At 38.0% G+C, this 12,036-nt stretch overlaps 1 protein-coding gene across 2 annotated transcripts in view; it reads left to right on the top strand.

Moving 5' to 3' along the window:
- LOC126971357 (PC4 and SFRS1-interacting protein-like) overlaps positions 1 to 12,036 on the top strand; it is a 44,374-nt gene extending 32,338 nt beyond the window's left edge. For both annotated transcript variants that reach the window (XM_050817642.1, XM_050817641.1), the window contains 5 exons: positions 299 to 480; positions 1,914 to 2,040; positions 7,164 to 7,250; positions 8,082 to 8,866; positions 10,206 to 12,036. In XM_050817642.1, coding sequence (XP_050673599.1) covers positions 299 to 480; positions 1,914 to 2,040; positions 7,164 to 7,250; positions 8,082 to 8,866; positions 10,206 to 10,265 — 1,241 coding nt within the window. In that variant the 3' untranslated portion in view covers positions 10,266 to 12,036. The remainder of the gene's footprint in view (positions 1 to 298; positions 481 to 1,913; positions 2,041 to 7,163; positions 7,251 to 8,081; positions 8,867 to 10,205) is intronic.

The raw sequence follows: 12,036 nt of genomic DNA, 5'->3' as shown, positions 1-12,036 counted from the left end.
ACTTTTTAAAACAAGAGATTTTTGGATATGTAACCCCTTAAAAAATAATTATAATTATTGTATTAAGTAATTGTATATATGCTGTGAAATAGTCGTCTCGTACAAAATATTACGTGCTACAATTTGGCGAATCAATCTCTCCTGAGTATGCCTCGTGTAGAAGCGAAATCGAAGTCGAATTGATTAAAGACAAAGCTTAGGGGAATATACACTCAATAGAAATCACAACATTTGGATAATTATGGATTTCCGCAAAATAACGCCTAATTCAATAAATCTGCGCATTGTATAATTTCAGAGCTCGACCTGAAGCCCCTGATGCTACTCAAGCACCCATCTTGCGTGGAGACAGTAAAGCGCATGCGCGCGTATGTAGGCAACGCCCCCTCGTGGGACCTCACCGAGAGTGACGTCATGGAGTTCAACAAGCACGCTCACCAGATCCGCAAGATGGCCGACAGCCTGTACACCAGCATGAGGGTACATTTCATATTATTGTATGGTTTGAATATATTATAACACTTCATATAATAAAACAGTCGCTGTCTGTCCCTATGTAAATCTTTAAAACTAGGGAATGGATTTTGATGCGGTTTTGTTTAATAGATAGAGTAATTCAAGAGAGCAGGTTTATATAATGTATAATACATACATAATATATAAATTTGTTTTTGCGCTTGCAAAATAACACTGGATCTATGCTACGGTATAAATTACATTATATTAATTTAATATTTACTATAAACTTTTGACGGAATGAAGTCTGTCCGGGCAGCTGGTAAATAATAAACCAGCAGGTATCAGTGCACAGGATGGTCGCTAGATTGTAGGTACCACAATGGCGCCTTTTTCTGCCGTGAAGCATTAGCTAGTGAAATTACTGGGCAAATGAGACTTAACATCTTATGTCTCAAGGTGACAAGGGCAATTGTAGAGCCGCTAAGAATTTTTGGGGATTTCAAGAATCCTGAACGACATTGCATTGTAATGGGCTGGGCTTATCAATTACAATCGTCTGAACGTACTGCTCGTCTCGTCCCTTATTGTCATAAAAAAAAACTACTAGGTTACCTCACTTCTTATATAGATACTAATTATCCCATCGAGCTTTAAGTTAAATCCATCTAGACACGATTGCGTGACTACTCGCATTTCGACCACATTTCCTCATCTTAAACAAAATACATTTTTCTGGAGAATTCCGCTCCAAGATTTTAATTCAAAATAACAACTTCGTGAGTTGAGGAGATTCGTAGGAGAACCTAAGTTACCGAGATAGCCCAGGTGGTTACGAAACTTAAGTGGCAATAGGCAGGGCAATAGGCAGGGCATAAGAAAAACCCTCCAATGGCGACCACATACCGGAAGACGTAGTGTTGGTAGGCCACCCACAAGATGGACCGACAATCTGGTCAAGACCGCCGGATCGTTGGATGAGGGCAGCGAAGGACCATATCGTCGTGGGGATCTTTGAGGGAGGCCTTTGTTTAGCAGTGGACGTCTTCCGGCTGAAATGATTATTGAGGTAACCAATACAATTCAAATGAAAACCAATCAATTTACCACCACTTCGGAAAAGGTTGAGTTTTAATGAGAAGAAGTGGCACGAAACTCATTGTCACTCTTTTAAATCAACATTTGAAGTAGATCCTGTAGATGGAGCCCTAACATGAGAGTTTAACAAAAACATACCAAGATTTACACGTGTCCATACACGTTTGCCCATGTGTCACTCGAACAGTTGGCTCAGTTGGTGAGAACGCTCGGACGGAACCCGAGACGGGCTCAAGCCCCACATCGTTCACAAATTTTTGTTACAAATTTAATTTGTTTATAACCCAGATATCACTTTAAAATTACAAATTGTTTTCGATTATCAAGTATTGGTTGTGCTAGAACATTATTTTTTACAGAAATTGTTCACGCTGCCACAAGGTCTCAAGTTCTATGAGTACTTCTGCGAGCGAGTCGCTCTGTTCAAGAGTGCCACAGAGAAACTGAGCTCCGATGAACTCTTGGAGTTAGTGCATGAGCCCATAGGTGAGACATTCAGTTTAATCCAATGAAGCACAAAGTATATATATCTCTGAGATTTATTTGGATTTAAAATCGGGCGTCACGGTGTTGGTATCCGCCATGTCATTTAAGTCGATCAGTGCGCACATTCGGCGCGGGCGCTAGCTTGAAGACGAATGCGACTTCTGAATGAGCGCTCTACTGAAGGACCATAATAACTAACTTCAATCACGTCACCGACAGTGACGTACACAGTGACAACTTCAAACACACTTTGAAAGATGACGTTCGCCATCAGTTCAACCCAATACACAGAGTAGAATATAATCATACAGGCCATATTACTTTTATATTCTAATTCTCCGACATATATTTATATATGTCGGATTATATCATGCCGTGGGGTATCCGGCAGAGTAGAATAGACCTCCCTCACTCTTACCGAGGCGTCGTAAAAGCCGACTAAGGTATTTTGACGTCCGTAATATCATCAAGCTTTTGACGTCTCCGATCTTAGAGAAGGAAAACTTGAAATAAACCTGGTATTCTGTCCCGCCGCTTAGGGGCTGGCTGTCAAACCCCAAAGACATCATACAGCCTAACAAACAATTACCGTCGGGAACATGGCTGTAGGAAAAAATACTGTAACTGTACCCCAGGGGGGTACCGGCAGAGCCGGAGAATCCCCTCCTCCTCCTGTATCTGCAGGACGAGGCTGCTCCTCGTATTCTGGGGGGAGCAACCTAACAGCTGTAGGCGGCGACGATATTCGCCATACGTCACGCCAAAACCTAAGTCCAAATTGTTCTCGCCGGGGCGGAAAGTGGGCATCGGAATGCCGTTTTGCGACTTTGAATGTTAGAGGAGGAATGAATGAGAAACTGGATGAAATTTACGAGTTAATGAATGAAAGAAAATTAGATGTGCTGTGTGTGAATGAGACAAAACGTAAAGGGAAAGAGATACTGACGCGCGGCCCGTTCACAGAAATATGGTCGGGAGTTCCAGATGAAGAACATGGCAGTAAAGGCGTCGGTATACTTCTTTCAGAGCGAATGGCAGAATGCATGCGAGAGTATGAGTGCGTAAGTCCCCGCCTTATCTGGGTCCGACTGAAAGTAGGTCTGACACCTCTATTTTTGGTAGGTGTATACGCTCCGGACTCTTCCCATAGTACGGCGGTAAGAGAAGAATTTTGGGAACGAACGAGAGAAGTTTTGTTATTGCGTAAGTTGAATGAACGTATTGTCATGCTTGGAGATTTCAATGCAAGGGTTGGAGTGAAGCGTGATGGGTATGAAAATGTGCTTGGGACGTTTGGGGATAAGAGTGTGAATGACAACGGCGTATACTTGTTAGATATATGTGTGGAGATGGGTCTGTCTGTGATGAATACGTGGTTTCAGCATAAGATGATACATATGTACACGTGGCAAAAGAAGGAAGGCAATGTTGTGTTAAGGAGTATGATAGATCTTGTGATAGTCGATGAAAGAATAAAAATGAAACTAGTGGATACTAGAGCCTATCGTGGACCAGATGTCGGCACAGATCACTATTTGGTAATTAGCAGAATAAGTGGTTTGTTTAAGCGCTGGCGGCACAGATCAAAAGGGTCAACTACTGAATTAGAACGTATAAAAGTGGAAAGATTGAAAGATCAGCAAGTAAAAGAGATGTATAAAAAGCAATTGAGTGAACGGCTAGAAAAAAGCTGGAGTGATGTTAATGAGGAAAGTGTGAATGATGTATGGTCGGTAGTTAAAACCAACATTATTAAATGTGCTGATGATGTATGCGGTGTGAGTAAAAGAAGGCGCAAGAAATGCCAAAATGCCGACTGGTGGGATGATGAAACTAGAAGAATGGTTGAGGAAAAGAAAAAAGCATGGCTGGATGTCTTGGCAATAGAAGCAACAAATAGAGCGAGTGGCGGTATGAATGAAGATAATGTTAAAGAAATCAAGGACAAATATAGATGCGTGAAAGCGAAAGTTAAAGAATGTATAGAGAAGAAAAGGAATGAGAAAAAGGTGAAATATAAGGAACAATTCGGCGCAAGTTTCCGAGATAATATAAAACTGTTTTGGAAACTCGTGAAAGAAGCGCGGGGAACAAATATAAATTCATCTATGAAACTGATTAGGAATGAACAAGGTGAAGTCTTACATGAAGAAAGTATGATACTAGAGTGCTGGAAGAATTATTTTGAGAGCTTATACGAGAAAGATGTAAGTGAAAAAGAGCAAGAAGAGATAATAGATATGTTTGTGGACCCGAGTGATGAAATAGGTTTGGATGAAATTATGAAAGCGTTAAGAGGTATGAGGTCGGGAAAGTCTGCTGGGTATGATCGAGTGACGACTGAAATGTTGAAGGCTGGCGATGGACTAATAGTGAGCCTGCTGCATCGCCTTTTTAATTTATGTTGGAAACAGGGCCAAGTTCCAGACGATTGGACGAAGGCAGTGATTGTCCCAATTTATAAAGGCAAAGGCTCGCAGCAGGAATGTCAAAATTATCGCGGGATCAGCCTTCTTAGTGTTGTTGGAAAAGTGTATGCCAGAATATTGATTGAAAGAGTAATGAATGTGACTAATGACAAGGTATGGGATGTGCAAGCGGGATTTCGGAAGGCAATGGGATGTACGGATCAAGTCTTTTCCTTACGCTGCATCACTGAAAAATGTCTGGAAAAAAACCAGAAAGTATATTGCGCGTTCATAGACTTGGAAAAGGCATATGATAGGGTGAATAGAAAGGAATTATGGAAGGTCTTATCTATGTATGGGGTGGACAATTTTCTGATAAGGGCTCTGAAATCTCTGTACAGGGATTCTCAAGCCTGTGTTCGTGTTCATGGTGCCTATACGGGCTGGTTTGATATCTCCAAAGGTGTCAGACAGGGTTGTGTAGCGTCGCCTTGGTTGTTCAACCTATTCATGGATAGATGCATGAATGATGTGAGAGAAATGCAATGTGGAATCAATATGGAAGGGTTGTGTGTTAAGTGCCTCTTGTACGCCGATGATCAAGTCATTTTTTCATCATCGGTAAATGAGTTGCAACAAATGATTGACTGTTTGAACGGGAGCTTTAAAGAGAGAGGTTTGAAAGTAAATGCAAGAAAGACGAAAGTGATGGTATTTGAGAAGGATGAAAGGTTGACTGAGTGTACTATCACGATTGAAGATGAAAGGGTAGAACAAGTTACAGAATTCGTATATTTGGGTAGCATGTTTACAAGAGACGGAAGATTTGAAGGTGATATTGAAAGGAGAGTGACTGCGGGAAATTGTGTGAATGGAGCGCTGCATGCCTTTATAAACGGTAAGACTGTGCCAATAGAAGCGCGAATGGCTGTACATAATGGAGCGCTTGTCGCCACGTTAATGTATGGAAGTGAGAGTTGGGTATGGCAGAAGAAGCATAAAAGCAGAATTAACGCAGTTGAGATGCGATCACTGCGTAGTATGTGTGGGGTAAGACTGACTGATAGAATTCCGAATGCGGTAATACGAGCGCGCTGTGGTTTGAAAGAGGATGTTGTGACAAGGACTGAAAAAGGAATGCTTAAATGGTTTGGACACGTGGAGCGAATGAGTGAAGAAAGAATGACGCATCAAATATATAAGGCAAGTGTGTGTGGGCAAGCCGGTCGCGGGAGACCTCGTAGAACATTCGTCGATCAAATTGGGGACGTTTTGAGAAAAGGAGAGGTCCGAAGCACCCGCAACCGGCGAGCATGTATGAAAAGAGTAATGAATGTAGAGGAAGCGCGTGAGGTTTGTAAGGATAGAAGCAAATGGCATTCTATTGTCTCTGCCTACCCCGACGGGAACAAGGCGTGAGTATGTGTGTGTGTGTGTGTGTATATTTATATATAATAAAGTATCCAAAATCTACGAGCAGTTCTTATATTTATAATGTGTCTCTCTTAAATAAGAAACGTAATTGTATTTATTAGAACGGCTTTACTCGCGGTTTGTCGGAGTTAGTACCGACTAGTTTCGGACGGCGGTCCTTCATCAGGGTGAGTGTAGTGAGTGCGCGGCTAAAGAAGTCGCCGAGGTGATTCGATTCGAGGCGAATCAAATAGTTAACAAGCACGATATCTCTGAAACTATTGTGTCGCTTTTGGTGTTCACAGGTGCACAAAATGTTCTCACAATGTCCATTACGTAATCATCGTCACTATGGGTCTTATTCCGAGATGCAAACAAGAGGGATAATAGATAATAAAGAAGAAAGTTACAATGCCACACGAGTTTTAATAATTCAAGAATGGTGATTTTTCTAATAAATCATTGTCGTAACAAAATCACGTAAATCTTTGAGGATCATGCTTTTTCTGTTTTTTAATCTAAGTTTATGAAAAATACATGGAAAATCTACACTCTTTTGATGTATCGATGTATGTGATGAAAAATGTCGAGTTCAATCAGACAAACTCCATTCAGAAAAGTAGGATTTCACTTCAATACGCTTCCATTGGAAGACCGCAGCCGGGCATTCCAGCATTATGTGGGCAGATGACTCTTCAGCACTAAAACATTGTCTATAAAGAGGATACTCCGTGGCACCTACAAATGTTTGTTTATAGTGCCCCTTTATCGTCCCTATCATATTTTAAATTAAATAGAAAACATTAAAAATTCATTCAAATTAACAACTTATTTCGTGGAAGTAATGTTCAAAGTGTATTGTATAGGCTCATGAGATTTTGCTCTCGAGAGTTTGATTATTGTGCGATAAAGACCGACGCGAACACGAGGCAAGAACATTTAGTTTTAGCAAATGTAATTATTTAGCAAAATGATGCAAAACGTCGAGTTAGTTACACAATTTTGTTAATATAAATGGGCACTTCCTGAAATCCAACACTCCATCCTTTTTAAGTTTGGATACGCTGTTATTTGGACCATTTGATTTAAATTGAACACTTATCATTGCGTGGCGTTGTATTTAAAGCGCGGTCGAAACACAGCTCACCGAAATCTCTAAGCTCGTTCTAATAGACGCGAAGGCAGCGTTTTGCTTCAGAAAATATTGAGCCTGATTGTGAGACTAATTGTTTATTGTATGTCATTGTTCTCATTAGTAATAAATTTTATATGTGATTGAAATTATTATCACGGACATTTCAGAAATGAGCCAACCTTCATCGCACACAATGAAGTCATCTGTGGACGCTGCGAACGGTTGCACCGATCTGAACAAAAGTAAACCTTCAGGTAACTTATTTGTGTCATTTCAAAAATATGTTATTATATTTCAGTTCTGCGCGTCTATCGCGTGTTTTGCCAGACGTGTTTTCAATCACTGTTTCATTTTTAACTCTTTAACTTTATAAAACATTTACGATGGCTTTAGACTACATTGTTCCTTACACCCTTTTTTTACTATTGACAGAACAGCGTCTGTCGGGTCAACTAGTAATAAATAAGTAAAACAACTTGTTTCCTGTGAAACAATAAGAAAACATATATTTAATGCAGCCAAATAAGTTCAAGCACTGTATATTTTGAAGTTATGATTTACGTACCAACTCTATTCATTTGAATAGACTACTACAGCAAGTGCGACACCCAATGGCAAATATTGAAAGTCACGCAATTATCTACAATCCTCAAAAGTTTTGAGTTTTTCTTAGTGTGAATTCCGCCAATATTTATCTTAAAACAATACGACACGTGTTTCGCCTCTACACGAGCTTGAAACTCTGGCACGAGATATCATCGAGTGTCTCGTGCCAGAGTTTGGCGAGTCAACATGCCCTGAGGATGCCTCGTGTAGAGGCGAAACGCGTATCGAATTGTTTTAAGACAAATATTGGCGGAAATAACACTAAGGAAAACTCAAAACATTTGGATAATTATGGATTTCCGCAAAGTAACGCCTACTTCAATAAATTTTATCTACAATCCGCCAAGTTACATGAGAGCTTTGGTGATTTGAACATCAGTTCCTTGGAAATACATATTTCTTATTAAAAACTTGTTGAAAATCAACTTTGAAGATCGTATTTTTTTTTAAATGTACCTTTATGTTATTTGTCTCAACAGGGAAGCAGAAAAAACCCGCACACAACGCTAAACAGTCAGCAAAACGAGACTCATCAAAGAAATCACAACAAGAAGAAAAAGAAGCGGTGAAAGTTGTGGACAAAGAAAGTCAGAAATCTGCGGAGATTGAGAAGGCACAAAAGCAACAAGATAAAGCGGAAGAAACGGAACAAGATAAGAGTGGTGGAGTAGAAGAAAATCCTAAAGAGAGTGAGCCAGATGTTGATAGCGAGGAACAAAAAGAAACAGCAGTTGAAGAAAATAAAGATGAAAATTTGGAGAAAAATTCAGAAGAAGCGGAAAGTGAAAAGGTGAATGAAAAGACTGAAACAAAAGAAGTGAAAACCACTCAAGTTACAAAAGATGACGAAGACACAGACAAGGCAGACAGTGAAGTTTCAGATAAAGTGAAAGAAACAGATAAACCAGAAGAGAAGAATTCTAAAAATAATACAGATAAATCAAAAGATACAGACAAACCTAGTGCACAAGAAAAGACAAATAGTGAGGATGTTTCAAAAGATAGCCAAGAAAAGGCAAAGAATCATGTGGAAAACTCCAAAGATCCAACTCCAGAAAAATCAAAAGGCAGTGGAGATAAGCCAAAGGACACTAAAGACACGCCGGCTAAGAAAGATTCAGATAACACAAAGGATAGAAAGGATTCTGAAAAGAGAGGCGAGAAACGCAGATTGAGCGGCGAATCAAATAGTAAGAGTGACGAGGATAAAGGAAAGGATTCTGAAAAGGAGATTGATGAACCTAGGAGTAAAAGATCAAGAGAGGTTTGTTTTTTTTTTTTTTTTTGTAATACACTCTCACTAATAAGCTCTCGAGAAACACATTATCCAAAACTGTAATAAACGCGGTTTCAAATCTTACAATAGTTTTTTAATGTTTTATTTAAATTCTAGCCTGTATTCAATATTTACGTGACCATGTATCCCAGTTTTTCCTTCATCAATTGGGGATACTTCTGTGATTTCTCTATCAATTGTGCATCACCACAATTGATAGAGAAATCATATTTTATCACCAGGTGACACCCATGCTTATTATATATAATACTTGTGCCTAAAATAGGAAAACTATCGGAACATTGAACATTTCATATGTATCGATTGGATTCCAAAAAACATTCTTCATCCCTTGGGTGCCGTGCTTCCAGGTTGTTCCAGTTCTCTTGTGTTTCAAGATAATATGCGAACTGTGACCACTTACTATCAGGTGTCCTTTAAGCTCATTCCATAGTCTGGTTCTATGTGAAAGAAAGAAATGCATCACACATTTTCCAGATAGGTGGCCCGTTGTGGTATATTGAATACAGTTGCAGGAATAATGGCAAACAGCTCTTCGGAACACTCCCTGTTGTACAGTGGTAAAAGGCACACTATGAAGTTACGTCATTTGACATCTCGTCGATATTTAAGGCGATTTTTTATAATTTATGTTTAAAATATCATATTTTTAATATATACAGTTCAATAAACTAAAGTACAGTTGTCAACTGTCACAAAAGGGTTGTTATAATAGTAGTTTATATGACTGTACATAATGAAGGACATTAAACACAAGTGTGGGTTTATAGTAACATCATACGAGTGTTTTAATACCTAATTATGTACAGTTACATACACTACTTTATCTACCAACATATCATAAGCTTCCATGATGCATTCAAGAGCCGCATATTATGACTACCATAAGGTTTTTCTGTTAATTAAAAGTTTTCTAGCACTTGTTATAGTTTTTTTAATTCAGAGACACTAGAGTCGGCCTCAACTATCATAATATAGTTTGATGTTTTACTTACGTGCAACATTTGACAAATTTGTTTGCAAAGTGACATTTCATTTCAAACTAAACGTCATCTCGACTGATATTAGAATAGAGGTCAAATCAAATTTATTTGTTTTTAATAGATGTTCGAAATTTGAATTATATAATATTATTGAAATCCGAATGACATTAGCGAATCTAAACTAATAATATTTAAATGCGAAAGCCTTTTTTTAAGCACTGATCCCTGGTTTAATATGTAAAATATGTTTTTATATGTAAAAATGTATTGTTCCTCAGTAAATCTTAGATCTAGAGATATTAAAATTATATTAATGTTTACAGGTGAAGAAGACTGATTCAGGGGCACAGCGGTCGCCAACCAAAAGGAAGTCTAAAGCTTAGTTGTACCAACACTTTGTATACAGTCCACGCCAGTCAGTACTCTATGACATCTAGTGAGAACTGGCAGTATTTATCGAATCTTCTCGATACGATATCACCAGTATGATAGGATGTTTCCTGCTAGAGTACTATATATACAACTTGACTCGACTAAGGTTCTGAATTACCTGATGATACAAGGTATCCTTCTACCTATCTTCAAGATCCTACTTAGGGTTATTAAGAGTCCTGAACGGCACAGCATTATAATCATGGTCCGCTTATAACATATTCACACAGAGCGATTAAAGTTGATCGAATGTTCAACCTTAGATCTATTCTATTCTATTCTTTATATTGTGACTTTTGGGGAAAGGTCACCACAATTGAACCAATGTCAGGTTGAGGAAGGCTACCAAGTAATAAATAATGGCATGGTGTCAACCTATGCTCATTTGTACATCTAGAAAGATTGACAGCTGTGAAAACGTTGAAAAAAAAATTGAGGGTGACTGTAAACCTCTATTTTGTGTAATGCACGCACACTAACACAAAGGGACATACAAATCGCGAGTGTAAGACGTATCTTGTCACGCACACTAAAGTAATAAACCTGGCTTGTTTTCATCGGTTGTCTAGCAGTAAAGGCTCTATCCAGATGTATATAAATTATCTAATTGTTCAACTTGCTTGAGTTGTTGAATGTAAACTATCATTCAATATGTCTGAAGTTTACCATTTACTTTATTTTATTTACGTCTTTTATTATGGTTAAAAAATAAAATAAAATACATTTTATAAGCATTTGTATATATTAATAGCCTACTAGCAAACATTGTATTGTCCAATAAATAAATAAAATAAATAATTGGGGTATAAAAAAAATATGAAACTGATTCTCAAACCTACCAAATAAATAATTATAAGGTATATTTGGTATTGTATTCGATTGCCATCTTGCAACCCTATAGCGGTTTAGTGGATGGAACAGAATAATATAAAAATCGTGATACAAAAATAGGTGTAGATCGTAGAAGGGCGAAAATTTGTCGTTGTACGTATTTTACAATGCTGAATCATAATAAAAAAATCATGCACAAAAAATTTCATACAAATCGGTTCAGTCGTTTAGGAGTTCGGTAATAAACACCGGGACACGAGAATTTAATATATTATTAGATAAGTGTTGGTTACATATGGACAAAGTCAACAGCACAAAGTGAAATTTACTGTGGTATTTTAAAATATGTAACGATCACATTCGGACATTTTTATATCCAGAAAATATATCATCCGATTAGCGAATTTACTCTGAAGCAAATTCTCCCAATCTAGGTCTCTGCAGTCACATTCACATAAACGGATTTATTTCAAATTTTTTGTCTTAATTAACAATTTATACCACCAGAATTTTTCAAAGTCCGCCATCTTTGCCAATTGAATATCTTAGGACCGTAAGAAATGCGAGATTCAGTTCCATTTATATAAAGTGCGTATGATAACTGTACTGTGTAGAGCTTGTCTTGTATCAGCAGTAAGGAATATGCATATTTTTTTATTAAATAAAACACAAATATATTTTTTTTTTCATAAATTTTTAGTACATATTATTTATAAACCGTTGTTCAGATTGGATACGACGTTAAAGTATGTAAACAATTTCATGTCATTTTTGAAGCAATCCTCTCCAGATGTTTGTCTGTTCGTTGTTATGAACTATGACGTCATAGTACATGCACAACAAGTGCACCGTTAGCATTAGGATGTCCGGTTATTTTTAACACATGGCTAT

This window comes from Leptidea sinapis, chromosome 23 (genome assembly GCF_905404315.1).
Source record: "Leptidea sinapis chromosome 23, ilLepSina1.1, whole genome shotgun sequence".
Lineage (NCBI taxonomy): Eukaryota > Metazoa > Arthropoda > Insecta > Lepidoptera > Pieridae > Leptidea > Leptidea sinapis.
This window is presented reverse-complemented; position numbering and strand designations above follow the sequence as displayed.